This window comes from Alexandromys fortis, unplaced genomic scaffold, assembly GCF_014885135.2.
Source record: "Alexandromys fortis isolate MF-2015 unplaced genomic scaffold, M_Fortis_MF-2015_v1.1 scaffold_161, whole genome shotgun sequence".
NCBI lineage: Eukaryota > Metazoa > Chordata > Mammalia > Rodentia > Cricetidae > Alexandromys > Alexandromys fortis.
Genome location: NW_026068073.1, coordinates 1,246,631 through 1,260,824, shown reverse-complemented (window position 1 = coordinate 1,260,824; position 14,194 = coordinate 1,246,631). Strand labels below are relative to the sequence as shown.

The window sequence follows — 14,194 nt, the reverse complement described above, 5'->3', positions numbered from 1 at the left end:
GGATGGATTTTCTCTACAGCCAGTGAATACAGGGCATTCTAATACTCAGCTACTCTCATAAGAGATAACTAACCAGGAATCTGCAGCCCATTCTGATCGCTGCCTGGTGCACACTCAGATAGGATAGGGGAGTGGTCAGGGCTACCCGCTGGAATGCTGCGGGCTGTGTCTCTTCAGAAAGGCAAACATGCCAGGCGATGGTGGAGGGCAGGCTCCACAGCTACAGAGAAACCCTGTCTCGAAAAACCAAAAAAACAACAACAAAAAATAACCAAGACATTATTTATTCATTTATTTTGAGATAGGGTTTCTTTGTGTAGCCCTAGCAGTACTGGAACTCACTATGTAGCCAGGCTGGCCTCAGACTCAGAGATCTGCCTGCCTCTGCCACCTGAGTCCTGGGCATGTTGTCTGAAGAAGGCTTTGGCAAATCTGGAGCCTGCCCACTCAGCAAATGGCAGACTTGAGTACTGGGTTGACATGTGCTCCGTGGCTGCTGGGAATGTGCAGGTCTTTATGCTTCCGTGGCAAACACTTTATACTGATAGATCCATTGCTCTAGCCCCAATTTTGTGCTTTTGAAGCAAGGATTCATGTAGCCCACACTATGCAGCTGAGGATGGCCTTGAACCCCTGATCTCCTAAGTGCTGAGATCACAGACCTGCCCCACCATGCCCTGCACAGCACACAGTACATCTGACACACACCCATGAGACCTCTGCTCCACCACCGAGCTACTCCCTCCAGCAACCTCAGGGCAGGACATGGAGCTCAATGGTTCTCAGTCTGGACCGTGACCCCTTTGGGGGTCCAACAGCCCTTTCACAGTGTTGATCTAAGACCACCAGGAAGCATATTTACATTATGATTCATAACAGGTAGCAAAATCCCAGTCAGGAAGTGGCTATGGCTGGAGGGGGTCACCACAGCATGAGGAACTGTATAGAAGGGTCACTGCATTAGGAAGGTTGAGAACCACTGGCTTAGCTGAAGGACGTGTCACCCATAGCACCCCCCCCCAAAAAAAAAAAAAAAAAGAAAGAAAAAGCAGCTGGGCACTGCCAGAGTCGGTTGTGTGCCTGTTTCTTCCAGATTGAGATGTGTGGCGGACGAGGGGAAGCTCCTGAGATTCAGGAATGTACAAGGCTAAGACTCAGCCAGAAGGACTCCTAAGTCCTTCACCAGGGTCACAGAAGCAGCTCAGCATTGGCTGGGAGCCCAGCTCCATGTGAGGTGGTTGGCAGCTGCCTGGTGACTCTGCTACCGGAGGAGTGAATGCCATCTGCACTCAATCCATATGTCCACCCACCCCAACACACCTATACTTGTAACTTTTAAATACTTTTTTAGAAGCAGTAAGCCAGGGCTGGAGAGATGGCTCAGAGCTTAAGAGCATTGATTGTCTCTTCCAGAGGTCCTGAGTTCTTCTCAGCCAACACATGGTGGCTCACAACCATTTACAATGAGATCTGGCGCCCTCTTCTGGCATATACATGTTAGCAGAATATTGTATGCACAATAATAAATAAATGACTAGAAATCAGTAAAGCGGAGTTGGAGCGGCTGCTTAGCCGTTAACAGCCATTTTTTTTTATATTTATTTATTATGTATACAGAGTTCTGCCTGCATGTGTGCCTTCAGGCCAGAAGAGGGCACCAGATCTCATTACAAACGGTTGTGAGCCACCATGTGGTGGTTGGGAATTGAACTTAGGACCTCTGGAAGAGCAGCCAGTGCTCTTAACCTCTGAGTCATCTCTCCAGCCCCAACAGCAATTGTTCTTGCAGAGGACCCAAGTTCTGTTCTTGGGGCCCGTACGTGGCAGCTAACTGCCTATAACTCTAGCTCCAGGGGCTGTGATGCCTTATTCTGGCACCTTCCTTGCGTGTGATCACACACATATAAACACACACATAAATAAAAACCAATCTATAGAAATAAAGGGGCTTGGGCTGGAGAGATGGCTCAGTGGTTAAGAGCATTGCCTGCTCTTCCAAAGGTCCTGAGTTCAATTCCTGGCAACCACATGGTAGCTCACAACCATCTGTAATTAAGTCTGGTGCCCTCTTCTGGCCTACAGACATACACACAGACAGAATATTGTATACATAATAAATAAATAAATATTTAAAAAAAAAAAAAGAAAGGGGCTTGCCGGTGGTGGCTCACGCCTTTAATCCCAGCACTCAGGAGGCAGAGGCAGGCGGATCTCTGTGAGTTCGCGGCCAACCTGGTCTACAAGAACTAGTTCCAGGACAGGCTCCAAAGCTACAGAGAAACTCTGTCTCGAATAAATAAATAAAATCGTGAAGGTGTTTTCATCCCTATTTAAAAAATAAAAGAAATAAAGGGGCTTGGAGACGACTCTGCTGTTATAACCCTCCCGTAGCCTCTGTAGGCACTGCACACATGTAGCGTGCATACATACATGCATATACTCGTAAAAACTGGTATTTCTTTTCTTTTCAAGACAGGGTTTTTCTGTATAATGTTTTCTGTATAATGTCCTGGAAGCCACTCTGTAGACCAGGCTGGTCTCAAACTCAAAGATTCACCTGGTTCTGCCTCCCGAGTGCTGGCACTAAAGTCAGCATGGTGCCACGTGCCTGGTGAAATCAGGGCCACCTTTACGAAAAAAGAAAGAGGAAGATGGGGTGTGATAAAGACCCCAACCTTGACCTCTCACCACCACACGTATTCCAGTTCACTGAAATACACATGTATACACACACACATAAACCCACATAGTCAAACACTTTAGTGCTCCGGTTAAAGAACAAAGCTTTTAATATGGAAATATTTCTAAACAATCTTTTTGGCAAAAAAAAAAAAAAAAAAAAAAAAAAGGAAAGGTGGCATAGCAGCCACCACCTGAGCCCTGAGAGGAAACACGTGTGTCAGCAGGCCCTGTGGGCACTCCTGCAGCAGCCTCGGGGGAAGCACTCAGTCCAAGGGTAAGTTCAGGTCCACAGGCGACACAGCCAGGATGCCTGCCTGCAGGGGACAGAGCCCATAAGCTGGACTTCCACTGAAGGGATCAGATACCCATAGAGGGAGACGGAAAGGCAAAAAAGGGACAGAATCCTGGCACTTAAGTAATTCAGTGGCTAGCCATTCTGTGCTGGTTTCAGTCCTATGTCTTTTAACTCTGTCACCTCCCTGCCCAGTCTCTGGTCTCCCCTAAGTTCTGGCATCCCTGTTAAAAGAAGTGGGTATGCCAGCTTCTTAGATGAGTTTCACAAGTGCATCCTTCCTCTCCATTCTGCTCCAGTGTGGGCTGGATTCCTCCATCACTCCCCATCCCCCGAGCCCAGGGAATGCAGAGGAACCTACAGATGCTCGCAACAGCATATTCAATCTGGAGAGAACCTGCTGCCTCACCAATGAAACCCACAGTCCTTCCTGCAGGGACTGGCACCCATCTCCAGGCTTCTTCAGGTCCATCCATGAGGCCAGGACGGTCTATGCACATCTGGATCTCACAGCCCCCATCTCGGGATGATCAAGGGCCCTCCCATGGCTAGCTGTGTCTCTAGACCACACTTTTCCCCTTCTGAAGTGCTAGGCTCTACCATTGAGCTTTATCCCAACTTTGAGACAAGATCTAAGTTGCCTAGGCTCTAGCCCAGTATGTCTAAAGCTGTATGCTCTTGCCTTAGCCTCTCTGATACCAGGGATGACAGGCCTACACCACCAGGTACCATTTTCCCCACCTTTACCAGGGTCTCACTCAAGTCCTTGCTGGTCTGAAATCCTCTATGTATACTAGGCTGGCCTTGTCCTTATAGAGATGCCAGCCTCTGAGTCCTAGGATTAAACATGGCTAACGTGTGGCATCATGCCAAGCAGATTTACTTCTGTTTATATGTATAAAATAATAAACAGGGTCCAGGGAAGACCTCATTTGGTTTATACTCAACACAGAAAACAGAGGTCCATTAGACCTGGGTCACTATTCATCCCTGAAGAATCCCATCCTCTCCTACATAGCTACCCTAAAAAGATGAGAGGAGGGGCTGGAGAAATGGCTCAGTGGTTAAGAGCACTGACTGACCGGGGTTCAATTCCCACCACCCACATGGCAGCTCACAACTGTCTGAAAATCCAATTCCAGGGGATCTGACACCTTCACACCAATGCACATAAAATAAAAATAAATAAATCATAAAAAAAATTTAAAAAAGATGAGAGGAGAAGGGAGCTATAGGAGCTCCTCTCACAACTGCTGCCCAAGCTCGATGGGCATCAGAAGTCAGCACAGTGCCTGGCATACAGCAAGTGCTCAATAAGCATGCGATGGAGTAAATGGAGCTGGGAATTCTGGAAGGAAACCTAAGATTTCACCCATCAAATGGCAGTAGGGTAAACTGAGGCTTGGAGGGACGTGCGACTTACCCAGCCCCCATGGGCCTGGATCCAGGGCGCAAAGCTGTGTACATGTTCCACACTGAGGCTGGCCAGGGTGCCCCCCAGCCCGGCCACGCGTCGGCTCAGCTCCATAGCCAGAGCCAGGCGGGCCAATGGCTCCGGGGATGGCGGTGGGGGCGCCGGGCATGGCAACAAGGGGCTTGCACAACTTGGGGAGGAGCTGACTTCACGACTGGAGAAGAGTTCCACAAGGCGGGCGAAGGAGCCTGCTGACAGGCGAGCAAGTTTCCGGTGCAGAGCTGGGTCAGAAGCTAGCTGAGGGGCAGAGGGGCAGCGTCAGCTAATTGCACCCCTCCGCAACCAGCCCAAACACCAAGTCCCACCCAATCATCCTCTATGGTCTTGGCCATTGGACTTCCAGGAAGGGGGTCTAGCTAGACTCAGAGCCAAGCAGAGTTCAGAGTTCTAGTAATAAGTTTTCCTTTAGTTAAGAGCTCCTGAAGCCAAGCCTGGAGCGCTGGCGCACACCTTTGATCCCAGCACTCGGGAGGCAGAGGAATGCCAGCCTGATTTACAAGTGAGTTCCAGGACAGCCAGGAATAGAGAAACCCTGTCTCCAGAGGGGAAAAAAAAGAGTGGTTGAAGCCATTTATGGAAACCTTGTTTCCTACCAAATAATTGCTGTTACAGTACTGTCCAGCTCTGAAAGCTAATCAGGTTCCAGGAAACGCAGAAGCTTCACTTCAGCTGGCATTTCCTCCATATTCTGAGCTGTATCCTTACTGTAGTCAATCAGGGTTCTTTTGTTGGTTTTAGAACCAGGGTTTCACTATGCAGCCCTGGCTGGCCTTGAAGTCAGAGAGCTCTGTCTGCCTCTGCCTCCCAGGTCTGAGATTAAAGGCTGCGCCCACGTCCCACCTTACTTTGTTGAGATGTCTCCCTGGGCAGCCCTGGAACTTGTTCTGTGGCACAGGAGAAAGCTGAACTAGTGAAAACCTCCTGCCTCACATTCGCAGCTTGTGTCACCATGCCTACTACAATCAAATTTTACACACCTGCTCCCAGCCATTCTCTTTCCTGGCTCATGTTCTGGTCTCTTTGTTGTTTTTTGTTTTTGAGAATTTGACTTGGGGGAGAGGGTGGTGGAGAGGAATGTTAAGGACCTCAAGTCACTAGGCAAGGGCTCTGCTGTGCTCCAATCTCTAGTGCCTCTAGTGGTTTCTGTTGACTGGATTCCCCTGGCATGCTGCTGGTCCACGTGGCGACGCTCCAAAGCTCCTGTAAAGATGATCTGGTGCTCACTGAGCCCTGAAGCCTCACCTCGTCACCAAGACAATGCAAGTCCTGTTCTGCCCAGTCCTACTGCTGCCCTCTCAAAGGCATAGAGCATAGCCAGTCACCTTTTGGTTGATGACTTCTGCTTCCTCCTCCAGCAAGGCTACCAGCCTCCTTAGCAGGGCTTCCTTTTCTGTGGGTGGGGGTCCCTGGAACTCTGGGGGTAAGAAGAGAACGGACTGAGGAGAGGTCCTGGCCTCACCCCCACTCTCACCTGTCCCAGGCTCCTCTGCTGCTTACCTGGGCTGGGTGGAGATCTCAGTTGCTCTTGGACCAATTGTTCCAGACGCTGGGCAACCATGGCATAGAAGTCTGAAGTAGCTGGACCTGATGGGAAGAATAATTCTTTGTCTACAGAACAGGATATATTTATGAATTTTCTTCTCCAAACCATCTTACTAGACAGCAACAATTTTCAGTTCACAAAGGGGTAAAAACTAGACCATGAGAGAATTTGATAAAAGATGTGAAAATCCTTAGCCTTTCTACTTTGTTGCACCCTCAAATTAAACTGAAAATAATCGAGCTAAACTTTGGAGGTTCTTCCATCCACCAGGGCAAGCATAGCATTCCTGCTGCTACCTCACCCTGGTCCAGCTCCCAGATAAGCAACCGAGCAGACTCACCTCTGCAGCCACACCTTTCTTGTAGGTAAGCCGTCAATCAGGCATGCTCTGTTAAAATTATTTTTTAATTTTATGTATATGGGGGTTCTGCCTGCACGTGTCTATATGCCACTTGGGTGCATGGTGCCCATGAAGGCCAGAAAAATGCATCAGAGCTTGAACGACCCAGCAGCTGGGTTCAATTCCTACCACCCACATGGTGGCTCCCAATTTTCTGTAACTCCAGATCCATGAAATCCAATGCTTTTTCGATGGTGCACACCTTTACTCCCAGCACCCAGGAGGCAGAGGCAGGCGGATTTCTGTGAGTTCGATGCCAGCCTGGTTCCAGGACAGCCAAGGCTGTTACAGAGAAACCCTGTGTGGAAATACAAACAGTAAGCACACAAAAGAGAACAGAAAATAGTGAAAGAGGAGGTACCGCCAGGAGGTCCACCAGGCAGGGAGAGGAAGTGGGAGGAAGATCTCAAGTTCAGGGGAAGAAGGAATAAGAGACACCAGGGGCCAGACAGACACAGAGGAAGCAGGAGAGCGGGATGTACACAGAATGAAAAAAAGGTAAAAAGCCCTGAGGCAAAACATAGATGAAGAGAAACAGGTTAAATGAAACGATAAGAGCTAGTGGGACAAGCTGAGCAAAGGCCGGGCATTCAGAATAATGTCTCCGCGTCATGATTTGGGAGGTAGTTGGTGGCCTAAGAAGAAAGTCTGTTACATGGGACAGTCAGACTGTTTCACAGAGAAACCGTGTCTTAAAAAACAAAAAACAAACAAAAAAAAAGAAACAAATTTTTCTTTTATTTAATGAGTATGGGTGTTTTGCCTGCACGTGTGTCTGCGTGCCAAGCGCATGCCTGAAGACCGTGTAGGCCGCTTTCCTCTGCTTCCTGATATGTACTACTATGCCTCAGGTGCTGATGGCAGGCCTCTACTGACTCGACTACGGCATCAGCTTTCTGTAATCCAGGCTGGCCTCAAGCCCACAGCAATCCTTCTGCCTCAGCTCCCAAGTACAGATTACAGCAATGCGCCCCCACACCCAGGTCTACTGATCACTGATCAAGTCCCAATACCCCTTCCAGTCTTCCTCTACTACTTGACATTACCAATTGGCTAAGGAGTTGTGACTGACAACCATGCCTCCTGTCTCATGCCCTGGGGTACTGGTGCCACAAGTAGTCTTCCCTAAGATTTTTAAGAGCCAGGGAAGCACCTATGTAAGGAGACAATTACCTAAGAAGGGCGCCAGAGCACCTCCCCCTGGTCAACCACAGAATTGCTCAGTAGAAATCCAAGCTCAGCCCAGCAGTGGTGGCACACACCTTTAATTGCAGCACTCGGGAGGCAGAGGCAGGCAGAGCTCTGTGAGTTTGAGGCCAGCCTGGTCTACAAGAGCTAGTTCCAGGACAGGCTCCAAAGCTACAGAGAAACCCCCCCCCCCAAAAAAAAAATCCAAGCTCAATGCTGGGCAGTGGTGGTTTAGGCCTTTAATCCCAGTACTTGGGAGGCAGAGACAGGAGGATCTCTGTAGGTTTGAGGCCAGCCTGGTCTTCAACAGGAGTTCTAGGACGGCCAGGGCTACATAGAGGAAACCCTGTCTCTGAGGCTCTATTTAACGATGCGTGCCTGTGATTCCAGTACGAGGTAGGCTGACGCAGGAGGCTCCAGCAACTGAGACTATGTCTCAACACTGCCCTTACCCTCTAGAAAGAAGTCTAACTTTGAAGGGGAGGAGTTGTGGCTAAACCTGAACAGTGCTGGCCTTTAACAGGTACAAAAGCTCCTAGCCATTAAAGTTTCACAGGTAACCAGTGTAAAAATCTCTTACCAGGTCCCGAGTCATAGCAGGGGCGTAGGGGAAGGAAGCAGGGCCGAGAGGACTCCGGGGGAGGGGCTCCTCTACCCAGGGCACAAGGGAGGCATCTTCGGAGACGACTCAGGAAATCTGTTGGCTCCTCTTGGGCAGGGCTCCTGGGGACAGAATCTCAGAGTAACCCCATGGAAGATCAGTCTTGAAACTGGAGTCAGGCATATGGGGTCAGATCTGAAGGGAGGAGACAGGTGGGGACCAGTACTAAGACCTTCCAGTCTGGCCCTGGGGGAGTGGCCATTCACTCACCTGGGTGGAGTTGGGACAGGGCACCCAGCAGCTTCACCGCGCCTAAGGAAAGCTGCCAGAACCCTCAGTGTGTCCTCTCGGAGCCCCAGCTCTTCAGAGCCGGCCATGGAGGCACCTGAGGGAGAGGACGGAGGATGAACCAGTGGGAGAGTTGATTCTGTCGAGGAAAAAGGGTCGGAGAGAGGAGGTAGCTGAGTGCTAGGACTTCTACATCGAGGTACTTAAGTCCTTAGAGGCTAGGGTACTACCAATCCCAGTACGCCTTGCGGCACTCATTGGCCCGTTTTCCCCGTTTATTCGCCGAGCAGCCTGCTGGGAGATGTAGTTCCAACTACCTCTGGCTGGCTCCGGAGATCCTGGGAGCTTGGACCTCAAGAGAGACAAGACTGGCTGTGGCCGCCCCAGGAATGGTTCCCCTCGCTTTCTGTTCTGATCCTTTCCTGGAACCCCGCTCACCTTGTTCGGGGTTCTGTTCTAGTTGCGCCGGCGCCCACGCTTTCACTCAATTTCAACAAACTTTTCGGAAATTCAACTTTCCCGCGCCTGCGCACTGGGCCGACCTGGTAACCGCCCCAACGTAGAAGGGGCGGGGCGTTGGGTTGTACATTTGCATATGGCGTTCCCAGCATGCTTGTGGGCGGAAGGCCAAAAAAGGGCATTGAGGGAGTTGGGTTGCGCCCAGAAGTAGACTCTTTGCTTTTGGGTTTATTACCCAAATTATGAGAAAACTGTTTTCATCTCAAAATATCGTCAGAAAAGAAAGTCCCAGCGCTCGGAGGCTTAGCTGACAGGAGGGGAAAGGTGCGTGGCTGCGAGTCTCAGAACTACTGAGGCCCCGACACCAGTGTTGGCCCCAGCGCCCCACGAGTGCACGATTCCTCCCCGGTAGGTAAGGCGGAAGACTCGGACGGGTGGCGGCCTCAGGGCACAGCATGGGGCAGCCCAGACGCGCAGGAGCTTGGCGACCGAAAACCAGAAGGGCAGCGCGTTGAAGGTCTGCAGTCTCAGCACCCAGGCTGAAGACTGTAAGATTGCTGCAAGTTCAAGGCCTGCCTGGGCTCCAGAGTGAGTGCCAAGGCCGGGCTGGACCACAGAATGAGCCTCAGGCCAGCCTGAGTTATGTGAGTTGAAGACCAACCTGAGGCTAGCTTGGCTTACAGAGGGCGTTCGAGGCCAGCCTGGCCACATAGTGAGTCCCAGGCCAATCTGGGTTGCAAAGAGAGGTGAAGACCAGACTGGGCTACACAGCAAGTTCAAGGCCAGCCTATGCAAAGTTCTAGGCTCTTTCTAAAAACGTCAATAAAAACAATATAGGAAAACCAAAACAGAAGAAGCTTGGGGAGAGGCGACTGCACTTGGAAGCATTTAGGAGAAGACTGGAAATGAGCAAGGGAGCAGTCACGGTCCTGAAAAGACTAGGAACAGAGGGCTCCACCCAAGAAGTGGGGTGCCTGCTTTGGATAATAGAGAGGGGCTTACATTTATAAAAGAGAAGGAACCGATGGGTAGGTAAGAGTTTCTACTAGAGAAGCTGGGGTAGGAAAGACGGCCCCACTAGGTATGGAAGGGTGGGAAGGAGTTTCCCATTTGTACCCCACAAAAGAATGAGTGAAAGGCTTCTTCCGCTGTGGCGGGGCGCAGAGGTTTGAGTGCATTTGCTCCTTTACATGCATACTCAGGAACTGCCCTATGTGCGCAGGCCCCAAGCATGGGAACCTCGAAACCGCGGATCTTGCCCTGGCTGGTGTCGCAGCTGGACCTGGGGCAATTGGAAGGCGTGGCCTGGCTGGACGAGAGCCGCACTCGGTTCCGGATCCCGTGGAAGCACGGCCTGCGGCAGGATGCCCAGATGGCTGACTTTGGCATCTTCCAGGTGCGACGTTGGAGAGGCGTTCCTGGACGTAGCTAGTTAGGGGCGGGTCTTGCTAATGAAGGTAGTTGGGACTGGAGGGATAGACAGGAATAGAACCCGGAAAGCAAGTTCGGGTCACTTAGAGAACGTTCTGTAGTAGAGGTTCTCAGCCTGAAGGACAACACTTCCACAGGGGTCGCTCGTTGCATATTTACATTACAATTCATAACAGTAGTAAAACTAGTTATGAAGTAGTAACAAAAATAATTTTTTAAAAAGATGTTATTTATTATGTATACAGTGTTCTGCCTGCATGTACACCTGCAGGCCAGAAGAGGGGGAACCAGATCTCATAGATGGTTGTGAGCCACCATGTGGTTGGTTGCTGGGACTTGAACTCAGGACCTCTGGAAGAGCAGTCAGTGCTCTTAACTTCTGAGCCATCTCTCCAGCCCCAACAAAAATAATTTTTATGGTTGGAGCCAGCACCAGGAAGTGTATTAAAGGATCACAGAATTGGGAAAGTTGAGAGAATGAGAGATCTTTGTGGCGTGGGCTCGATTTTAGAACCCTTCAGGTTTGAGACTGCCTCATAGATGGGGTTATTGGTTACCAAATTAGCATGGACTAGTGGTAGAAATAGAGAGAATGCAAGACTTGGTTGGAAGGTGTCCTGGGGTGGGTACCAAGTAGGTCTTGAGTTAGCTTGAAGGTGGGCATTGTGGTTGGGTTTGTAATCCCAGCACTGGGGGCGGCAGCAGGAGTGACAAGTGGGAGCCCAGCCTCGGTTAGTGTGGAGACCCTGTTTCAAAGCCAAGGGAGATTTCTTTTTGGTGTTGAAAGGAGTGGATAAGGATAAGGATGGACCTAGGGGCCCGGTGAATGCGAGACTGTGGGTCTGAAGCTACATGATGGAACATGGTGGGAGGTGCCAGGAAGTCAGGGCAGAATCTAAATCCTCTCCCTTCCTCTCCTGCAATCACTGGTGTGTCAGGCCTGGGCTGAAGCCAGTGGTGCCTACGTCCCAGGGAAGGATAAGCCCGACCTGTCGACCTGGAAGAGGAATTTCCGGTCAGCCCTGAACCGGAAAGAAGTGTTGCGATTAGCCGATGACCAGAGCAAGGACCCCTTTGACCCTCATAAAGTGTATGAGTTTGTGACCCCAGGTGTGTAACCAGACTGGCTTGGGTGCAGACCTTGGGATCAGGAGGATCTCTGCCCTTCTTTCACCCCGCCCTCTCTCTGGACAGCAGCAAGGGACTTTGCACATCTGGACACCTCTCCTGATCCCAACGGCAGAAGCAGTCTGTCTGATCCCCAGGTGAAGAGGCAATCATCTTGCCCTGTCCCTGTTAGGTCAACCCTTCCTCCCCAGCCCAGCTTTTACCCTGGACCTCCATTCCTTTACCACTCTGCTCCCGTCTTGACTCAGCTGAGGCTGTTAACTAGACCGGCCCTTTCCTCCTCCAGGAAGACCTCCGGGAATTACTGGGTGACATGGTCTTGGAACCTCTCCCAGATCAGGGGTCCTCAGGCCTGGCTATTGCTCCTGATCACTCTCAACTACTACTAAGCCCAAATCTGGACAATCTCCCAAACCTGGCACCCCAGGAAAATCCACTGAGGCAGCTGCTAGCTGAGGAACGTGAGTGCCAGCTATGGGGTAGGAAGGGCTGCAGCAGGGGCAGCAGCCCCCACCCTAGTCCTCTTCATCTCTCCCTTTTCATGCCGCCACACAGAATGGGAGTTCGAAGTGACCGCTTTCTACCGGGGCCGGCAGGTCTTCCAGCAGACACTCTTTTGCCCAGGGGGCCTGCGGCTGGTAGGCACCACAGCTGATAACAGGACACTGCCCGGACAGCCAGTCACCCTGCCAGACCCTGAGGGGTTTCTGACGGACAGGCTTGTGAGAGAGTATGTGAGCCAAGTACTCAAGGGGCTGGGCAAGGGGCTGTTTCTGTGGCGGTCAGGGCAGTGTCTCCGGGCCCAGCGCCTGGGCCACTCCCATTCTTTCTGGGCTCTGGGTGACGAGCTGCTTCCAGACAGTGGGCGAGGGCCAGATGGAGAGGTTCCCAAAGACCAGGACGGCGTTGTGTTCGACCTTGGGCCCTTTGTGACAGGTGAGTACCCTATGGGGATTGACAGGCCATGGTGGTGGACTGTATTCAGAGCCTGCTCCTCTGCTCTGTGGCAAAGGACAGGCCTGCACCACCGCATTTGGGGGCTGGCTGCTGTAACTGTTGAACCTCGTGTAGTACAGGCATCATAAGATGCTCTGGCAACCATTTTATGGTGAATATGCAGAAATGACGCTGGGGCGGGGTTTGGCTCAATGGTAGTGCCCCTGCAAACTACAGGTAAATAAGTCCCCTAGAGCTCTGCTGTCCAGCAGTTTTGGGGAACAAGACCAGCACTTGCCTCCAGTGTTTTCCACTAAACACATGGGACCGCTGAGAACTCACAAAGAGCCAAGTGAGACGGAGAGTCTTGAAGCTGTTTTGAGAAAGGGCCTCTGTAGCCCAGGCCTCCCTAGGGGTAGGGCACCTGCATTTCTGTGAGTTTTCTGAAGCAGGGTCTCGTTGCTTCGGCTGGCCTTAAATACATCCCTCCGGCAGTCCTCAAAGGCTGGCATGACAGTGTCAGTTCAGAGACCACAGCAAGGCCCAAGTTGTTGAGGAGCCATCCCAACAGCCGCCTCCTACACTAAGCTACTAGGGCCCACCCTCCTCTCTGTGGAGCCCCTGGGTGGGGTGGGCTGACATCTCACCTCCATAGTGCTGCTGAAACAGGAAAGGAGATGGATGAGCTGTGTCTGCAGGGAACTGCCCAGACAGAGAAGACAGTAAGCTGGGTGCGTGGAAAGCGTAGAGGGTCATCCTTTCTTTTCTGACCTGACTCCTGGGTTCCCAGATCTGATTGCCTTCATGGAAGGAAGTGGACACTCCCCACGCTACACTCTGTGGTTCTGTGTAGGGGAGTCGTGGCCCCAGGACCAGCCATGGGTCAAGAGGCTTGTGATGGTCAAGGTGACAGCTGTCTTGTGCTTCTGGGGCTGGGAGGGTCCATGTGTAGAGGAACCTGCGGCAGCCAGGGATTAAAACTCCCAGAAGCCCCTCCAAGAAACAGCAACTCAGCCGGGGGGGGGGGGGGGGGGGGGCGCACGCCTTTAATCCCAGCACTCGGGAGGCAGAGAGACAGGCAGATCATTGTGAGTTTGAGGTCAGCCTGGTCTCCAAGTTCCAGGACAGGCTCCAAAGCTACGGAGAAACCCTGTCTCAAAAAACCAAACAAACAAAAGAAACAGCATCTTCAACAGGGCTCCACAGCCACTGTTCCCCGTCTTCAGCAGGGCCTAGCCATCACAGTTTATTCTAACACTAGATCCTGGAGCTGTCAGCTGCAAGTCTGCAGCCTTTGAAGTATTCAGCTCCCAGGAGCCCCATTGGTTATGACTATGGGAGGGGGAACTACAGTTCTTAGCAGCCCCAGCTTGAGGGAGGATCTACCCTGGGCTATGCTGGGAGCTTGCATCTGATTAGCGGTTTGCCCTGATCCATTCCTGCACCATGTAGGTTGTTCCCACGTGTCTTAAGGAGCTGTTAGAGATGGCCCGGGAAGGAGGAGCCTCCTCACTGAGAACTGTGGACTTGCACATCTCCAACAGCCAGCCTATCTCCTTCACTTCTGACCAGTACAAGGCCTACCTCCAGGACTTGATGGAGGAAATGGACTTCTAGGCCACCAGAGACACCTGAGCCCTGCCCAGCTGCCACCAATAAAGCAGTTTATGCCACCATCACGTCTGTCTGGTGTTCACGGTCCCCAAGCTGGTGATTACTCTACAGAGGTCTCAGTTTGCCCACATGCAGCTGGAGTTTAGGTGCTCCGTGAG

The 14,194-nt window shown here is 51.5% G+C and overlaps 2 protein-coding genes across 9 annotated transcripts; one reads left to right on the top strand and one right to left on the bottom strand.

Moving 5' to 3' along the window:
- Window positions 1-2,771: 2,771 nt before the first annotated feature.
- Bcl2l12 (BCL2 like 12) lies at window positions 2,772-9,042 on the bottom strand. 3 transcript variants are annotated; one of them, XR_007588614.1, is made up of 7 exons: window positions 8,907-9,022; window positions 8,451-8,607; window positions 8,160-8,302; window positions 5,946-6,032; window positions 5,771-5,862; window positions 4,398-4,681; window positions 2,772-2,996 (listed from the first exon to the last, which is right to left on the bottom strand). XR_007588614.1 is itself a non-coding variant. In XM_050121510.1 (7 exons), exons 2-7 carry the CDS (start codon window positions 8,555-8,557, stop codon window positions 2,946-2,948), a joined length of 768 nt encoding a protein of 255 aa, XP_049977467.1. In that variant the 5' UTR covers window positions 8,558-8,565; window positions 8,907-9,042; the 3' UTR covers window positions 2,772-2,945. The 3 variants fall into 3 exon arrangements, 2 of the variants coding, with proteins under 2 accessions (XP_049977467.1, XP_049977466.1); XM_050121510.1 differs by having other exon boundaries at window positions 4,398-4,685; window positions 8,451-8,565; window positions 8,907-9,042; XM_050121509.1 differs by having other exon boundaries at window positions 4,398-4,685; window positions 8,907-9,017.
- Window positions 9,043-9,108: 66 nt separating this feature from the next.
- On the top strand, window positions 9,109-14,101 carry Irf3 (interferon regulatory factor 3). 6 transcript variants are annotated; one of them, XM_050121506.1, is made up of 9 exons: window positions 9,109-9,251; window positions 9,340-9,571; window positions 10,150-10,323; window positions 11,297-11,468; window positions 11,553-11,623; window positions 11,773-11,947; window positions 12,042-12,422; window positions 13,213-13,328; window positions 13,875-14,101. In XM_050121506.1, the coding sequence occupies exons 3-9, from the start codon at window positions 10,159-10,161 to the stop codon at window positions 14,037-14,039; spliced, it is 1,245 nt and encodes a 414-aa protein (XP_049977463.1). In that variant the 5' UTR covers window positions 9,109-9,251; window positions 9,340-9,571; window positions 10,150-10,158; the 3' UTR covers window positions 14,040-14,101. The 6 variants fall into 6 exon arrangements, with proteins under 6 accessions (XP_049977463.1, XP_049977461.1, XP_049977460.1 ...); XM_050121504.1 differs by lacking the exon at window positions 9,340-9,571 and having other exon boundaries at window positions 9,112-9,335; XM_050121503.1 differs by lacking the exon at window positions 9,340-9,571 and having other exon boundaries at window positions 9,112-9,339.
- Window positions 14,102-14,194: the final 93 nt, after the last annotated feature.

What these genes read in the sequence shown, in the direction of transcription:
- Bcl2l12 (XM_050121510.1), bottom strand. Translation starts at nt 8,557, where the DNA reads ATGGCCGGCTCTGAAGAGCTGGGGCTCCGAGAGGACACACTGAGGGTT. An exon ending in CCTGTCCCAACTCCACCCAG is followed by an intron (nt 8,303 to 8,450) that starts GTGAGTGAATGG and finishes TTCTGTCCCCAG; the next exon opens with GAGCCCTGCCCAAGAGGAGC. An exon ending in CTGCTATGACTCGGGACCTG is followed by an intron (nt 6,033 to 8,159) that starts GTAAGAGATTTT and finishes TCTTCCCATCAG; the next exon opens with GTCCAGCTACTTCAGACTTC.
- Irf3 (XM_050121506.1), top strand. Translation starts at nt 10,159, where the DNA reads ATGGGAACCTCGAAACCGCGGATCTTGCCCTGGCTGGTGTCGCAGCTG. An exon ending in CTGACTTTGGCATCTTCCAG is followed by an intron (nt 10,324 to 11,296) that starts GTGCGACGTTGG and finishes CTGGTGTGTCAG; the next exon opens with GCCTGGGCTGAAGCCAGTGG. An exon ending in GCAGTCTGTCTGATCCCCAG is followed by an intron (nt 11,624 to 11,772) that starts GTGAAGAGGCAA and finishes TTCCTCCTCCAG; the next exon opens with GAAGACCTCCGGGAATTACT.